Raw genomic sequence first — 12,553 nt, 5'->3', positions numbered from 1 at the left:
TGGTGGTCGCATGTAAAATCTCCATCTTTTGTGTGTCTAATTTGTGAAATCCTCTATGGGATCATGTAATTGGAATGGGATGTGGTATTTAGTGGTTGATGGTCACCGCCTGCTGGTGAAATGTGGTATTACATCAACATGAAACTCAATGGGGGCAACGACTACTGTTGGAGATATGTTTATTCACAGTTTAACTTGTTCTGCTCACCTTGGTATCCTGATATTAAGATATTGAATAAATCCAGTGAATATTGACCTTTCTGATTGTTTGTCTTCCAGGAGGACACTATGGAGGTGGAGGAGTTCCTGAAAGAGGCAGCAGTCATGAAGGAGGTGAAACATCCCAACCTGGTGCAGCTGCTAGGTCAGTGCTGCTCACAGTACAGCTCCACTTACTAACAGCACATGGGATTTCTACCGGCTGTTTGTAGACTCGAGGGGTAGTTACGTCTAACCTCTGTTGGCTTGTCTCTGTCCAGGTGTGTGTACGTTGGAGCCTCCCTTCTACATCGTGACAGAGTACATGCCCCACGGCAACCTGCTGGACTACCTGAGGGAGTGTGACCGGGAGGAAGTGAATGCTGTGGTGCTGCTCTACATGGCCACGCAGATCTCCTCCGCCATGGAGTACCTGGAGAAGAAGAACTTCATCCACCGGGACCTGGCGGCCAGGAACTGTCTGGTGGGGGAGAACAGCGTGGTGAAGGTGGCTGACTTTGGGCTGAGCAGGCTGATGACGGGGGACACGTACACGGCCCACGCCGGAGCCAAGTTCCCCATCAAGTGGACCGCCCCCGAGAGCCTGGCCTACAACACCTTTTCTATCAAGTCTGATGTGTGGGGTGAGTCAGAACCAGGTTTTCAGTCATCACGTGTACTAAATCAGTAAAGTGTGTGCGTGTTCCTCATCCTATGATGGTCTCTCGTCCTTCAGCTTTCGGTGTGCTGCTGTGGGAGATAGCGACGTACGGTATGTCTCCGTACCCAGGGATCGACCTGTCTCAGGTATACGACCTGCTGGAGAAGGGCTACCGCATGGAGCAGCCAGAGGGCTGTCCGCCCAAGGTCCACGAGCTGATGAGAGCCTGTGAGTATGGGCACCACACTCAGTACACACACAGTCCCTCACACTATCATCCATTCACCTATGTCCTGCATAGAAGCTCTATAACATAAATTGTCAATGGAGTAAAAAATAACATGAACTTTGTTTTGGTGTGATATCAGGCTGGCAATGGAGCCCGTTGGACCGACCCTCGTTTGCCGAAACCCACCAGGCTTTTGAGACAATGTTCCACGATTCCAGCATCTCCGAAGGTACTTGTACGACACACAGTCACATTACTACCCTCATGGCTTAAACACGGTCGGATACACTTCCCTCTCTTGGAGGCATTTCGTTCTGCTGCCTGACTATTCAAGCCTGTCAGTTTTGGCACTAAAGCGGATGCATTTGTGGACATTAGAGATAATGTCCATTAATGATGCGTAAACATCTCTGTAGGGCCTTTTCAGAGTGGTACAGCATGCCTGGTGCCTCAGGGAGAGACGGAGGATGATATTTGAGTGAGGATGAGGAAAGGGCAGGCTGAACTGAGGTGAGGGGAGTACAGGGAGAACAAAGGGCTTTCAGAGAACCATTATATACTCAGCATTGATTTATTCCAGTTAATGCAGTACTACTATTTCTAGCAAAGGATTCAATGTGTATAACGGTCTAATGTAAATGTCCACTTAATTAAGCCTTCCTTTCTTTCCTGTTGCTCCCTCTCTCTCTGTAGAGGTAGCAGAGGAGCTGTGTAAGACTGCCTCCTCTGGCCACGGCCCGTCACCACACTCCTTCAACCACGACATGCCCCTGCTGCCCTCCAAGTCGCGCACGCTCAAGAAGCATACGGAGAACAAGGAGAACATCGAGGGGGGTCTGGATTGCAGGCAGGAGACACACACAGCCAGCACCCACAGCCACTCAGGTACCTGCCTTGCCCGCCGCCACGCCTGTAGACTGAGGACAAGGGCTGCTGTCACAGGAACACCTCACCCAATAGCCGCCACAGGTGGTGGTGTCATTACACAATCACAACAGAGAAAGGGTTTGGATTAAAGGCATTCTCAATCCTCTCTATCCTTCCTCCCTTACATGATTAGACAAGGCTGGGTAAATAGGTCTGTTTGTATGCGTCTGTTCATGTCATCTTTTTTATTAAAATGATGATTGAGGATGTTGAGTTCTGATCCTCCTGTCTCTCTGTTGCATCCTCCCCACACAACTCTACAGAGCACTAAGAATGACTGCATATGTACCAGTACCTCAATTAAAAGCACATCATATTTTGTGTGGTTTTTGCCATGTTGACTCATGTTTTATTGCATGTTTTCTTGTGTAAAAACCAAAGGCGATTTATGTTCCTGTCAACCCTTATACTCTCACTCATTTCTCACACCATTTAATCCCTTTCATGATACTTCTCCGCTATGATTGATCACACTATAGCGAACACAGCGTAACAACATAAGTAGGGATGATGAAGCCAGAGTGGTGGTAACTAAAGGGAGGTGGCTTCCTACCGTCCTGACTCCGGCTGGTGCCTTGCTCACTCTGGCGCTCATCTATTACACACACAGAGCCGCTTCACATCCCTAGTACAAGGTGTCACCACAAAGTTATTGAAACAGGAATGGCTCTGGAGAGGGAGGATATGCCTGTATTCGAAGCAAATTGTCAGCCAGCCTGTGAGATTCACTGCTTTTGGGCTATTCCAGATTGATGTTGAATAAATGGCGTAATGAGCGTTGATAAGAGACCGCAGCCCTGGTACCTGTTTAACTCTCTGTTCTCTGCAGGTCTGGTACCTGTTTAACTCTCTGTTCTCTGCAGGTCTGGTACCTGTTTAACTCTCTGTTCTCTGCAGGTCTGGTAGCTGTTTGACTCCCTGTCCTCTGTTCTCTGCAGGTCTGGCAGCCACTCTGCTGGCAGGGGATGGCCGGTCAGGGAGCTCTCCTGCTCTGCCTCGGAAACAGAGGGACAAATCCCCCAGCAGCCTCTTGGAGGACTCCCAGGAGACCACGTTCACACGGGACCGCAAGGCTGGCTTCTTCAGTTCTTTCATGAAGAAGAAGTCTTCCTCCAACTCTCCCTCCTCCCAGCTGCAGCAGAGCCTGCCTACGCCGCCCAAGAGGAGCAGCTCGTTCAGGGAGATGGAGACCCAGCCTCACAAGAAGTATGAGCCCACGACTGGCTTCAGCGCACCTCCTCCCCCCCTTCCCCAGGCAGATGGCCTGGGCTTTTCACCATCCCACGGAGAGGGGAACCACATCCAGTCACGCTGCTGTGGAGCCACTTTTGGACAAAAGGCCTCTGCCAACCACACCTCTGGGGCCCCGCCCTCACAGGTGGGCAGTAGTAGCAGCAGCAGCTGGGCAGGCCTGGCAGGCTTCTTCACCCCCCGCCTCATCAAAAAGACCTTAGGGCTACGGACTGGCAAGTCTACTGGGACCGAGGAGGGGGATGGGGGAACCAAGCCCTTCCCCAGGTCCAATTCCACCTCCTCCATGTCTGCAGGGCTGCCTGACCTGGAGAGGATGGCTCTGACTTTACCCAGGAACCGCAGTAAGCCTCCTCTAGAGCGCACTGCCTCCACCACCTCGCAGCCTGAGAACGGGGCAGCACACACCTCTGAGACCCTTCTCCGTAAGATGGATGAGGGCACAGCTCAGATCAGGGACCGGCCTAAAGCCAAGCTGCTTCCCCGAGTGGTGGGGGGGAGCTCTGGGGTGGTGAGAGCTCCTGGCGTTGGGAGTGAGGCAGATTCATATTGTCCCTCAGGGACCCTACGGGGTAGGGAGGTTCAGGAGGCAGGAGGACAGGACCGTCAGGGATGGTCGTCCCCCTCCAAAACAGTGGGATCAGGCCTGTCAGCGGCTCCACACAACCACAAGGTTCCAGTGCTGATCTCGCCCACACTCAAGCATGGCTCGGCCGATGTGCACCTGGTGGGGATGGACTCTCAGGGGAATCGCTTCAAACTACTATCAGAGCATCAGGCGGACCGGGACCGACCACGGCTGGTCAAGCCTAAATGTGCCCCACCTCCCCCTCCCACTCTGCGCCTCCTTGGACACTCCTACAGCGGGGATGGAGAGGAGCAGGCCGGGGTGGCTGTGGAGGTCAATGGTGATGGGGTGAAAAGGCCGGGAAGAGTAAGGGAAGTTGGAACAGGGAGACCGTCAGTGCCGCCACCACAAGTGCCTCCACCTCCTTCAGCCTCCTCTTCCTCTGCCAACAACACTACCCCTACTAAGATGGCTAACGGTGCCACCAGCACTGGCTCATCCACAGTCCCCTCTGGTGGCTCTAAGCTTCTGCGTCGGACTCGGCAGCAGGCAGAGAGGGTTCAACCGGAGAAGATCAGTAAGGAGGTTCTGCTGGAGTGTGCTGAGTGCCTGAGAGGTGCCCTCCACAGCAGCCCTGAGCCCTCCTCCAGCAGCCAGGTCCTAGACGCTGCTCACCAGCTGCTAGACTACTGCTCAGGCTACGTGGACTGCATCCCACAGATGCGGAACAAGTTTGCCTTCCGGGAGGCCGTGGGCAAATTAGAGCTCAGTTTGCAGGAGCTGCGGGCATCGTCCTCCTCTGGAAGCGGAGGAGCATTCAGTGGCCCAGGGGCTAGCCCTGCTCTGGACAACTTGCACACCTGCATCAAGGAAATTAGTGATGTGGTTCAGAGGTAGCCACCGGACCCTTTCAAACATTTCCTTTTGTATTCCCTTTGTTGGTTCTATTAACATTTTGGGGACAGAGAACAATCTCAGAAGTACCTCAGAAAATCACTACAAATTGTTTCTTGTTGTTTACAGTTGACTCTTTCTCAAAAATGCCAGTGGAAAACACTGTTCTATTCTTTGAACTTAAACATGGTTGATACCAAACTAGAAAAGTAATTGTTTTGCCCCATATTTCAACTTTTCCTTTTAAGGCCTTTCTTTTAACTGGATGTGGAGTATATCAGCAATGTTTTCAGTCCCAGAGTTGATAAAGAACAAAGTCAGTTTGAGTATTTGTCATTTAGTAACTCAGCCAAGAAACAAAGTGGAGAATAATTCATTCATTCTCCTGGCAACAATGAAAGAGTCCCTGTGACAGGATGTCACTGTTCAAAACTATTGTCACCTGGGACATCGATGAGTGTTCCACTTAATCAGGTCTACTTTCTCTGTTATTTGGTTTGATTATTTCAGTAAAATTTCCATTCAATGTCACAACATTTGAATAGAAAATGTATGCATTTCAATATTGATGTCCAAATTCCCTTGCACATGACCTAGCTATATGTTTGGAGCCTATGAGAAGAGTGAAGAGAGTGCAGGGTAGCACATGAGCAGGTGGTTTGGGACAGTGTTTCTAAGTGTCCTTGGACAGTGCTGAATTCCCTGTGGCCCTTTCCCTCAGTGCCTATAGTTTCTTAAATGATTGAAAATCTGCAAATACAGATACTCCTTGACAAAATACTGATCTCATCACAAACTTCAGTATGTCTCTAGCACATCAGTGATATATTTGTACATTATTTGGTTCTAACTTTGGAATGGCTTTATGTATGAACTTGAATTTTAAATTATTGTTTTTTTTATTAAAAGCACAGACCTATTTTAAAAATGTTATGTAAATATTTGCTTAATTTCATATCCAGGAAAAAGTGAGGTCACATTTGCTTGGATAAGTGTTTGACTCTAAAAAGAAACCGTAGTAGGAAGTTTATCACAGGACTGAGGCCCACCCCTCCCTCCACAACCCCATCTGAACATCTGCAAAATGAATGTTATGTATTGTTATCTTCCTTTTTTGAGAAGATGCCATGTTTAATTGTTCTCTGGTCATCATTTCAATACCAACATCAGTCAATGCTTATGGTCAATTTACAAAACTGAATCTTAAAGCACGTTTTCTGTTTTGATATCCCTTAGTAGATGTCATCTCTACACAAACATTTCCATATCAGGTTGCTGGATGTAATTTCATCCTGTTTGTTCTATTGTGCACAAATAACAAGTCTCACCCGTGCCTGCAATCATTTTTCAATAATAATTTGGCTAATGAATCAAGCAATCAAAACTAAAAAGCTTGCTTATAACAGAGTGCTCCTCAACTGTTTGAAAATTACCCTACTCGAGATGTTGGAACCCTAAGTGTATCAAAAGGGTATCATCGCGCTCTCCCAGAAGCTTGGCTGGTGTGTAAAACCCACAAATTCAGGCAAACAAAAGGTGTAATGGGTCCGCACTCAAAAAGATGTCCCATAAAGCCTACTTCATTTTTCCATTCCTTCACTCTTCCCTGCATCAGGCACAGTGCACAGACGCCTCGGCCCTGCAGCCCTCCTCAGTGTGCAAGACCCATTATAGCTTCTGTTTGTCGGAACCCTAAGTGTACACTGGATAAAGCCTGTGATGTAGTAGACATTGATTGGTATATTGCATTTCATCTTAGTATAAACTCTAGTCGTGCCCAATATATTTTCACATTTCATTCCATTGTGGTACACTACCTATCTCATCCAGCAGATGAGCTTCAGTGTGCCTCTGGTCATTCAAAGGACCTCTTGACTAATAGCATGAAATAGTTTATTTTCACTGGGAGGTTCGCTTATTATTATTATTATAATTAGTATTTTTTTGACACTGGATACAGCAATGTTTTTCCTATGGTTCTTGGTGCCTTTTGTGAAAGATATTTTATGTATAGTGCACTACTCAGTCAAGAAACGGATATACAGCAATGTGTAATTCCAAATATCTTGTGCTTTTGTTTTCAGATGACAGATTTTGCAAAGAGATTGTGGCCAGGTATAAATATCACTACAACGTGCATTTCTATTACTAGGAGTAAACATTTTCTTTTTTTAATTTAAAACTCACATTTAATAGTATATTACTGTGAAGTGCTCCCCATCAGTGTTAAACTTGATATAAATAAAATGTTGGAACAATTCTAAGGTCCTTTTTATCTTTTTGATTTGTCAAAAATGTTGAAGATTTATCCAGAGAGCAAGTATTTTATTAATAGCATACATGTCATTGACCTGTTGGATCAGAGACTGATAATGACTGATGCATTTACTACTCTTCAGGTCAGTATTGAAAGTACTTTACTGTAAATAGAATACAATTGGTGGGAGGAATATAATGATAGCCCAGGGGCAGTTAGGGGCTGGATAATTTTCTGGCATGTGACTCAAATCCTTCTCAATTTAGGGCACATCCTGAGCACTGGATCGCATCTGCGCCTGGAACTACGATCTAAAATTTCCTTTTGAAGAATAGATTGTTATGAAAAAAATCTGTGCAGCCCTCTGCTGAATTTTGAAATTCAGATGTGGTCTTCGGCCTCGGGATGATAAAATGATTGCCTACCCCTGCTCTAAGATATAGGCTTGTAAGAAGCTACCTGGGTGGTGGTCACCAGGGATGTAGTGCTGCTGTAGTGAGCTTATTTCAATTTGAGTATACGCAGAGCTGTTTGTAATATTTCTGGATTCTAAATACATTATTTCATTACTGAATTTTCATGAAAATGATAGAATGACAATTAAAATATAGCTACAAGCAGCAATTCCAGGGTTTAGCTGTGGGACCACTTTGCCACCACTAGGAAAAATTGCCCGAGGATGAGCTACTAATGTACTGTTTACCAGGGTTGCCAAATATCAGAACTCAAAATCAAAAACTGATCATGCAATATGCTTTTGATGTATTTTGGACAATTATTTTATGATGTTGACTACTTTCAAATCAAATGACCAAATCGCCATAAAATGGCCTCATGGATGGAATGTTATTCATATTTTTCATAATTAATAAAGCCGCTCTGACCTTGCATGAATACTTTTCCTGTCCAACAGCGCCACCATGCGGCGCAACTGAAACATACTTTATAGGTTAGCTAGACTCATCACTGAGCATGTGACAAATTTCATCAGTCTGAGTAAAACAGTTTTTGTATGGAGGTCAATGAGTGTTGAATTTAGTTAACAAAAAATGTAATTGCTTATTTGATAGAACAGAAATGTTGTAATTACGTTGTTACAACTGTACTGATTATAAGTAGGACACGTGACATCCTGGAAACTTTAAGAAAAAACACTTCATATCAGAGTTGTGCCTAGCCATCACTAGTTACCACATCCACAAAGTCATAAACTCTGCCTATTTCTATTTTTAACCTGACCTTAAACACACTGCTAACCCTAACCTTAAATTGAGATGAAAAAGCACATTTTTGTTTTAATTTTTACGAATAGGCAATTTTGACTTTGTAGCTGCGGTAATTAGCGGAAACCATTATGCCGGTTGTTAACACGTCAATCTGCCCTCTCAGTGGCTAGAATGATCCCACCTGATCTTGCCTCCCAACTGCCTTCCATTTAGATTTTAATTTATTTGTTGGAGCGGCCACGAGAGTATCTGGTCAATATAATGGAAAATCTGTGGTTTGGAATGCATATCAAGTTTTGTTACATTATGAATATCTGTGACTAATTTATATGAATTTGTGACAGACCACTCCCATGTGAATGCTCATTGGTCCATGTTAATTTAGGTACTGGAAAATATTGCTTTGGGAGAACTTAGTACAAAGATGCAACACAAGTTTTGTGCAGATGGGTCATTCTGTGCCAGAGGAGTAGTGGTTTAAGTGTTTTTCACAAAATTTGAAATGATGGACCTTATGGGCCCTTGAGGCAAACGTGTTCCTTGTGAGGAGAGTGACCTATGTTCTGAATTGTATGACTAGGTCAAATGGGGTGAGGGGCGGGACCTTTCAGTTTGCATTTTCAATCGCTTGTTATAGTGCCACTATCTTGCCAATTGGCATTGCATGACAGGGTGTGGCCCTTGCCCCTTTACGCAAAGTTGCACCCTCCGAAGCCTTACCATCTCACGGGAATTTAAATAGGAATGTGCTATTGTGGAAGAAGAGGAATAATAACCAAGGGCAACAAATCCAATAGGGTTTCACCAGCGAGGTAAATGGTGGTTTCTTCCCTGTCCTCTCTGTGGCTGTGGCACGAATGATGAATAACTGTAGGCATGTGCAGAGGCCCGTTGGTCGGAGGCTTGACCCCTTTGAGCGGACCAAATCCGACACGACATAAGAACTGCCACTGACAGAACTCCAGGGGTTGCTAAAATCGCTGTCCTCAAAATAGTCTGTTATGGACATGGGACTCATGTACGACGCACTTGAACTCTCCCTACTGTGCAAGTGCTTATCTTACAGAAACGTAGGCCACCTCTATTGCGTATGCAAACAATCTGATCCACCACATGAAACTTATCACACCTATGAGGTCTAGGATCCAAATTTACCGCGTCTGCCTTGATGTTAATAAAACTTCACGGACCCCTCTTCTGCAGTGGAGCCCAGAAGGATATGTGACCACTTGGCTACGGTGCTGTCCTATCAGCACCACGATTCGAAAGGTGCTCAAACCGCTTAAAATAACCCTCAGTCAACATTAAGATATGTTGCCTATTGTCCTACTTATCACTTATTATTATTACAAATATAAGACTATCACTTCTCACAATTGTTCTCGTTTAGTAAAGTTAGATGAAAGCTGAATCAATGTCTTGCAAGATCACATAATGATGATTTTGTATTTTACATAACAGAACTGAATATGATAGCATATACTGTAGCACACAGCCTGGTCTCATAGACTGGACATAAATAGTCAATGTAATTCTGGGACACTCAAATTGGTATGATATGTTAAGTTTGGTATGGTATGGTTACATAAAACAGAAGGTTACTTCAGGCAAAAACTAACAGTGGTTGGTCAGGGTGGATGGGTGGGCGTTTTATGCGAACGTCTAGCAACCCAAAGGTTGCGTGTTTGAATCTCATCACTATAGCATTGTAGATAATTAGCTACTTTGCAACTACTTACTACGTTTTAGCTACTTTGCAAAAAAAGAAATATCCTCAAACTGTCAATTGCATTTATTTTCAGCAAACTTAACATTTGTAAATATTTGTATGAACATAAAATTCAACAACTGAGACCTAAACTGAACAAGTTCCTAATATGTGACTAACAGAAATGGAATAATGTGTCCCTGAACAAAGGGGGGGTCAAAATCAAAAGTAACAGTCAGTATCTGGTGTGGCCACCAGCTGCATTAAGTGCTGCAGTGCATCATCTCCTCATGGACTGCACCAGATTTGCCTGTTTTTGCTGTGAGATGTCACCCCACTCTTCCACCAAGGCACCTGCAAGTTCCCAGACATTTCTGGGGGGAACGGCCCTCACCCTCCGATCCAACAGGTCCCAGGCATGCTCAATGGGATTGAGATACGGGCTCATTGCTGGCCATGGAAGAACACTGACATTCATGTCTTGCAGGAAATCACGTACAGAACGAGCAGTATGGCTGGTGGCATTGTCATGCGGGACGGTCATGTCAGGATGAGCCTGCAGGAAGGGTACCACATGGAGGAGGAGGATGTCTTCCCTGTATTGCCTGCAATGACAACAAGCTCAGTTCGATGATGCTGTGACACACCGCCCCAGACCATGACAGACCCTCCACCTCCAAATCTCTCCCGCTCCAGAGTACAGGCCTCATTGTAACGCTCATTCCTTCGACGATGAACGCGAATCCGACCATCACCCCTGGTGAGACAAAACCGCGACTCATCAGTGAAGAGCACTTTTTGCCAGTCCTGTCTGGTCCAGCGACGGTGGGTTTGTGCCCATAGGCGACGTTGTTGCCGGTGATGTCTGGTGAGGACCTGCTTTACAGCAGTCCTACAAGCCCTTAGTCCAACCTCTCTCAGCCTACAGCGGACAGTCTGAGCACTGATGGAGGGATTGTGTGTTCCTGGTGTAACTCGGGCAGTTGTTGTTGCCATCCTGTACCTGTCCCACAGGTGTGATGTTCGGATGTACCGATCCTGTGCAGGTGTTGTTACACGTGGTCTGCCACTGCGAGGACGATCAGCTGTCCGTGCTGTCTCCCTGTAGCGCTGTCTTAGGCGTCTCACAGTACGGACATCACCATTTATTGCCCTGGCCACATCTGCAGTCCTCATGCCTCCTTGCAGCATGCCTAAGGCACGTTCACGCAGATGAGCAGGGACCCTGGGCATCTTTCTTTTGGTGTTTTTCAGTCAGTAGAAAGGCCCCTTTACTGTCCTAAGTTTTCATAACTGTGACCTTAATTGCGTACCGTCTGTAAGCTGTTAGTGTCTTAACGACCGTTCCACAGGTGCATATTCATTAATTGTTTATTGTTCATTGAACAAGCATGGGAAACAGTGTTTAAACCCTTACAATGAAGATCTGTGAAGTTATTTGGATTTTTGCGAATTATCTTTGAAAGACAGGGTCCTGAAAAAGGGATGTTTCTTTTTTTGCTGAGTTTACTTGGCCTGTTAGCTAACCCTCCCCCTCCCCCTAACCTTAACCCTTTTAGCTAAGCCTTCCCCTAACTTTAACCTAACTCCTAACCCCTAGCCTAGCTAACGTTAGCCAGCTAGCTAATATTAGTTCTAGCTAACGTTAGCCACAACAAATTGAAATTTGTAACATATCATACATTTTTGCAAATTCGTAACACATAGTACGTTTTGCAAATTTGTAACATATTGTATGAATTGTAATTCGTAACATATCATACGAAATGGATGTTGGACATCCACAAATTAGGCGGCAAGTAGCCTAGTGGTCAGAGCATTGGGCCAGTAACCAAAAGGTTGCTGGATCAAATCCCCGAGCTGACGAAGTAAGAATCTGTCGTTCTGCCCCTGAACAAGTCAGTTAACCCACTGTTCCCCGGTAGGCCGTCATTGTAAATAAGAATTTGTTCATAACTAACTTGCCTAGTTAAATTTGATATGGCAGCATGCAAATACTAATCCACATAAATATTTGATAACTAATAAAGTGAGAGAAGTCTCTTACAAGATCCTTCACAGATGTTATCCTTGTAATAGTCTTATTTCTAAATATGTAATTAATGTAGAAAATGAATGCAGCTTTGTGAATTGGAAAATGAAACTATAGAACATTTATTTAGTGATTTGCATAGTAAAATATTTTGGACAGATATGAAAATATATATTGCATTGTGAATTTTTTCATTTTACTCTGTAAAAAAAAAAACATTACATTTTTTTTTATTTAGAATATTATAGAACACGCCTGAAAGGTATAAACAGCACATTCTCAAATAACAAAATGTATCTTGTCTATAGTGTAATATACTTTTTTGTGTCTCTGGCTTTATTTATTAAGATTATTTATTGTTATGTGTGATATTTGTATATGTTTTGTACAATGTTCGTGTGGTGCAACAACAACAAAAAATTAAAATGGCAGAGTATATAAAAAGTAAATAAAACTTTTGAGTCAATTTGATGCTCTCGGCTCTCCTAGTGTTGAACGGTTACATTTGAGGCCACCTAGCCTACCCTACTATCTCCTGGTCGTTGAGCCAGTGAGACGTTGCCAAGCCTATTGTGATTATTACTGTTATATCAGGGCATTGT

The 12,553-nt window shown here is 44.8% G+C and overlaps 1 protein-coding gene and 1 pseudogene across 3 annotated transcripts in view; one reads left to right on the top strand and one right to left on the bottom strand.

Annotated features, from left to right (window-relative positions):
• Positions 1–6,988, top strand: part of LOC106613905 (tyrosine-protein kinase ABL2) — a 44,074-nt gene extending 37,086 nt beyond the window's left edge. For 2 of the 3 annotated variants that reach the window (XM_014216663.3, XM_014216662.3), the window contains 6 exons: positions 280–364; positions 480–842; positions 935–1,087; positions 1,228–1,317; positions 1,782–1,973; positions 2,954–6,988. In XM_014216663.3, the coding sequence (XP_014072138.2) occupies positions 280–364; positions 480–842; positions 935–1,087; positions 1,228–1,317; positions 1,782–1,973; positions 2,954–4,731 (2,661 nt within the window). In that variant the 3' untranslated portion in view covers positions 4,732–6,988. Of the gene's footprint in view, positions 1–279; positions 365–479; positions 843–934; positions 1,088–1,227; positions 1,318–1,504; positions 1,599–1,781; positions 1,974–2,953 lie in introns of those variants that run through there. The other variant, XM_014216667.3, reaches the window with a different exon arrangement.
• A 3,471-nt stretch (positions 6,989–10,459) lies between these two features.
• Positions 10,460–11,152, bottom strand: LOC145858543 (uncharacterized; annotated as a pseudogene).
• Between the last annotated feature and the right edge of the window lie 1,401 nt (positions 11,153–12,553).

The sequence above is a fragment of the Salmo salar genome, chromosome 10 (assembly GCF_965601325.2).
Source record: "Salmo salar chromosome 10, fSalSal1, whole genome shotgun sequence".
Taxonomy (NCBI): domain Eukaryota; kingdom Metazoa; phylum Chordata; class Actinopteri; order Salmoniformes; family Salmonidae; genus Salmo; species Salmo salar.
This window is presented reverse-complemented; position numbering and strand designations above follow the sequence as displayed.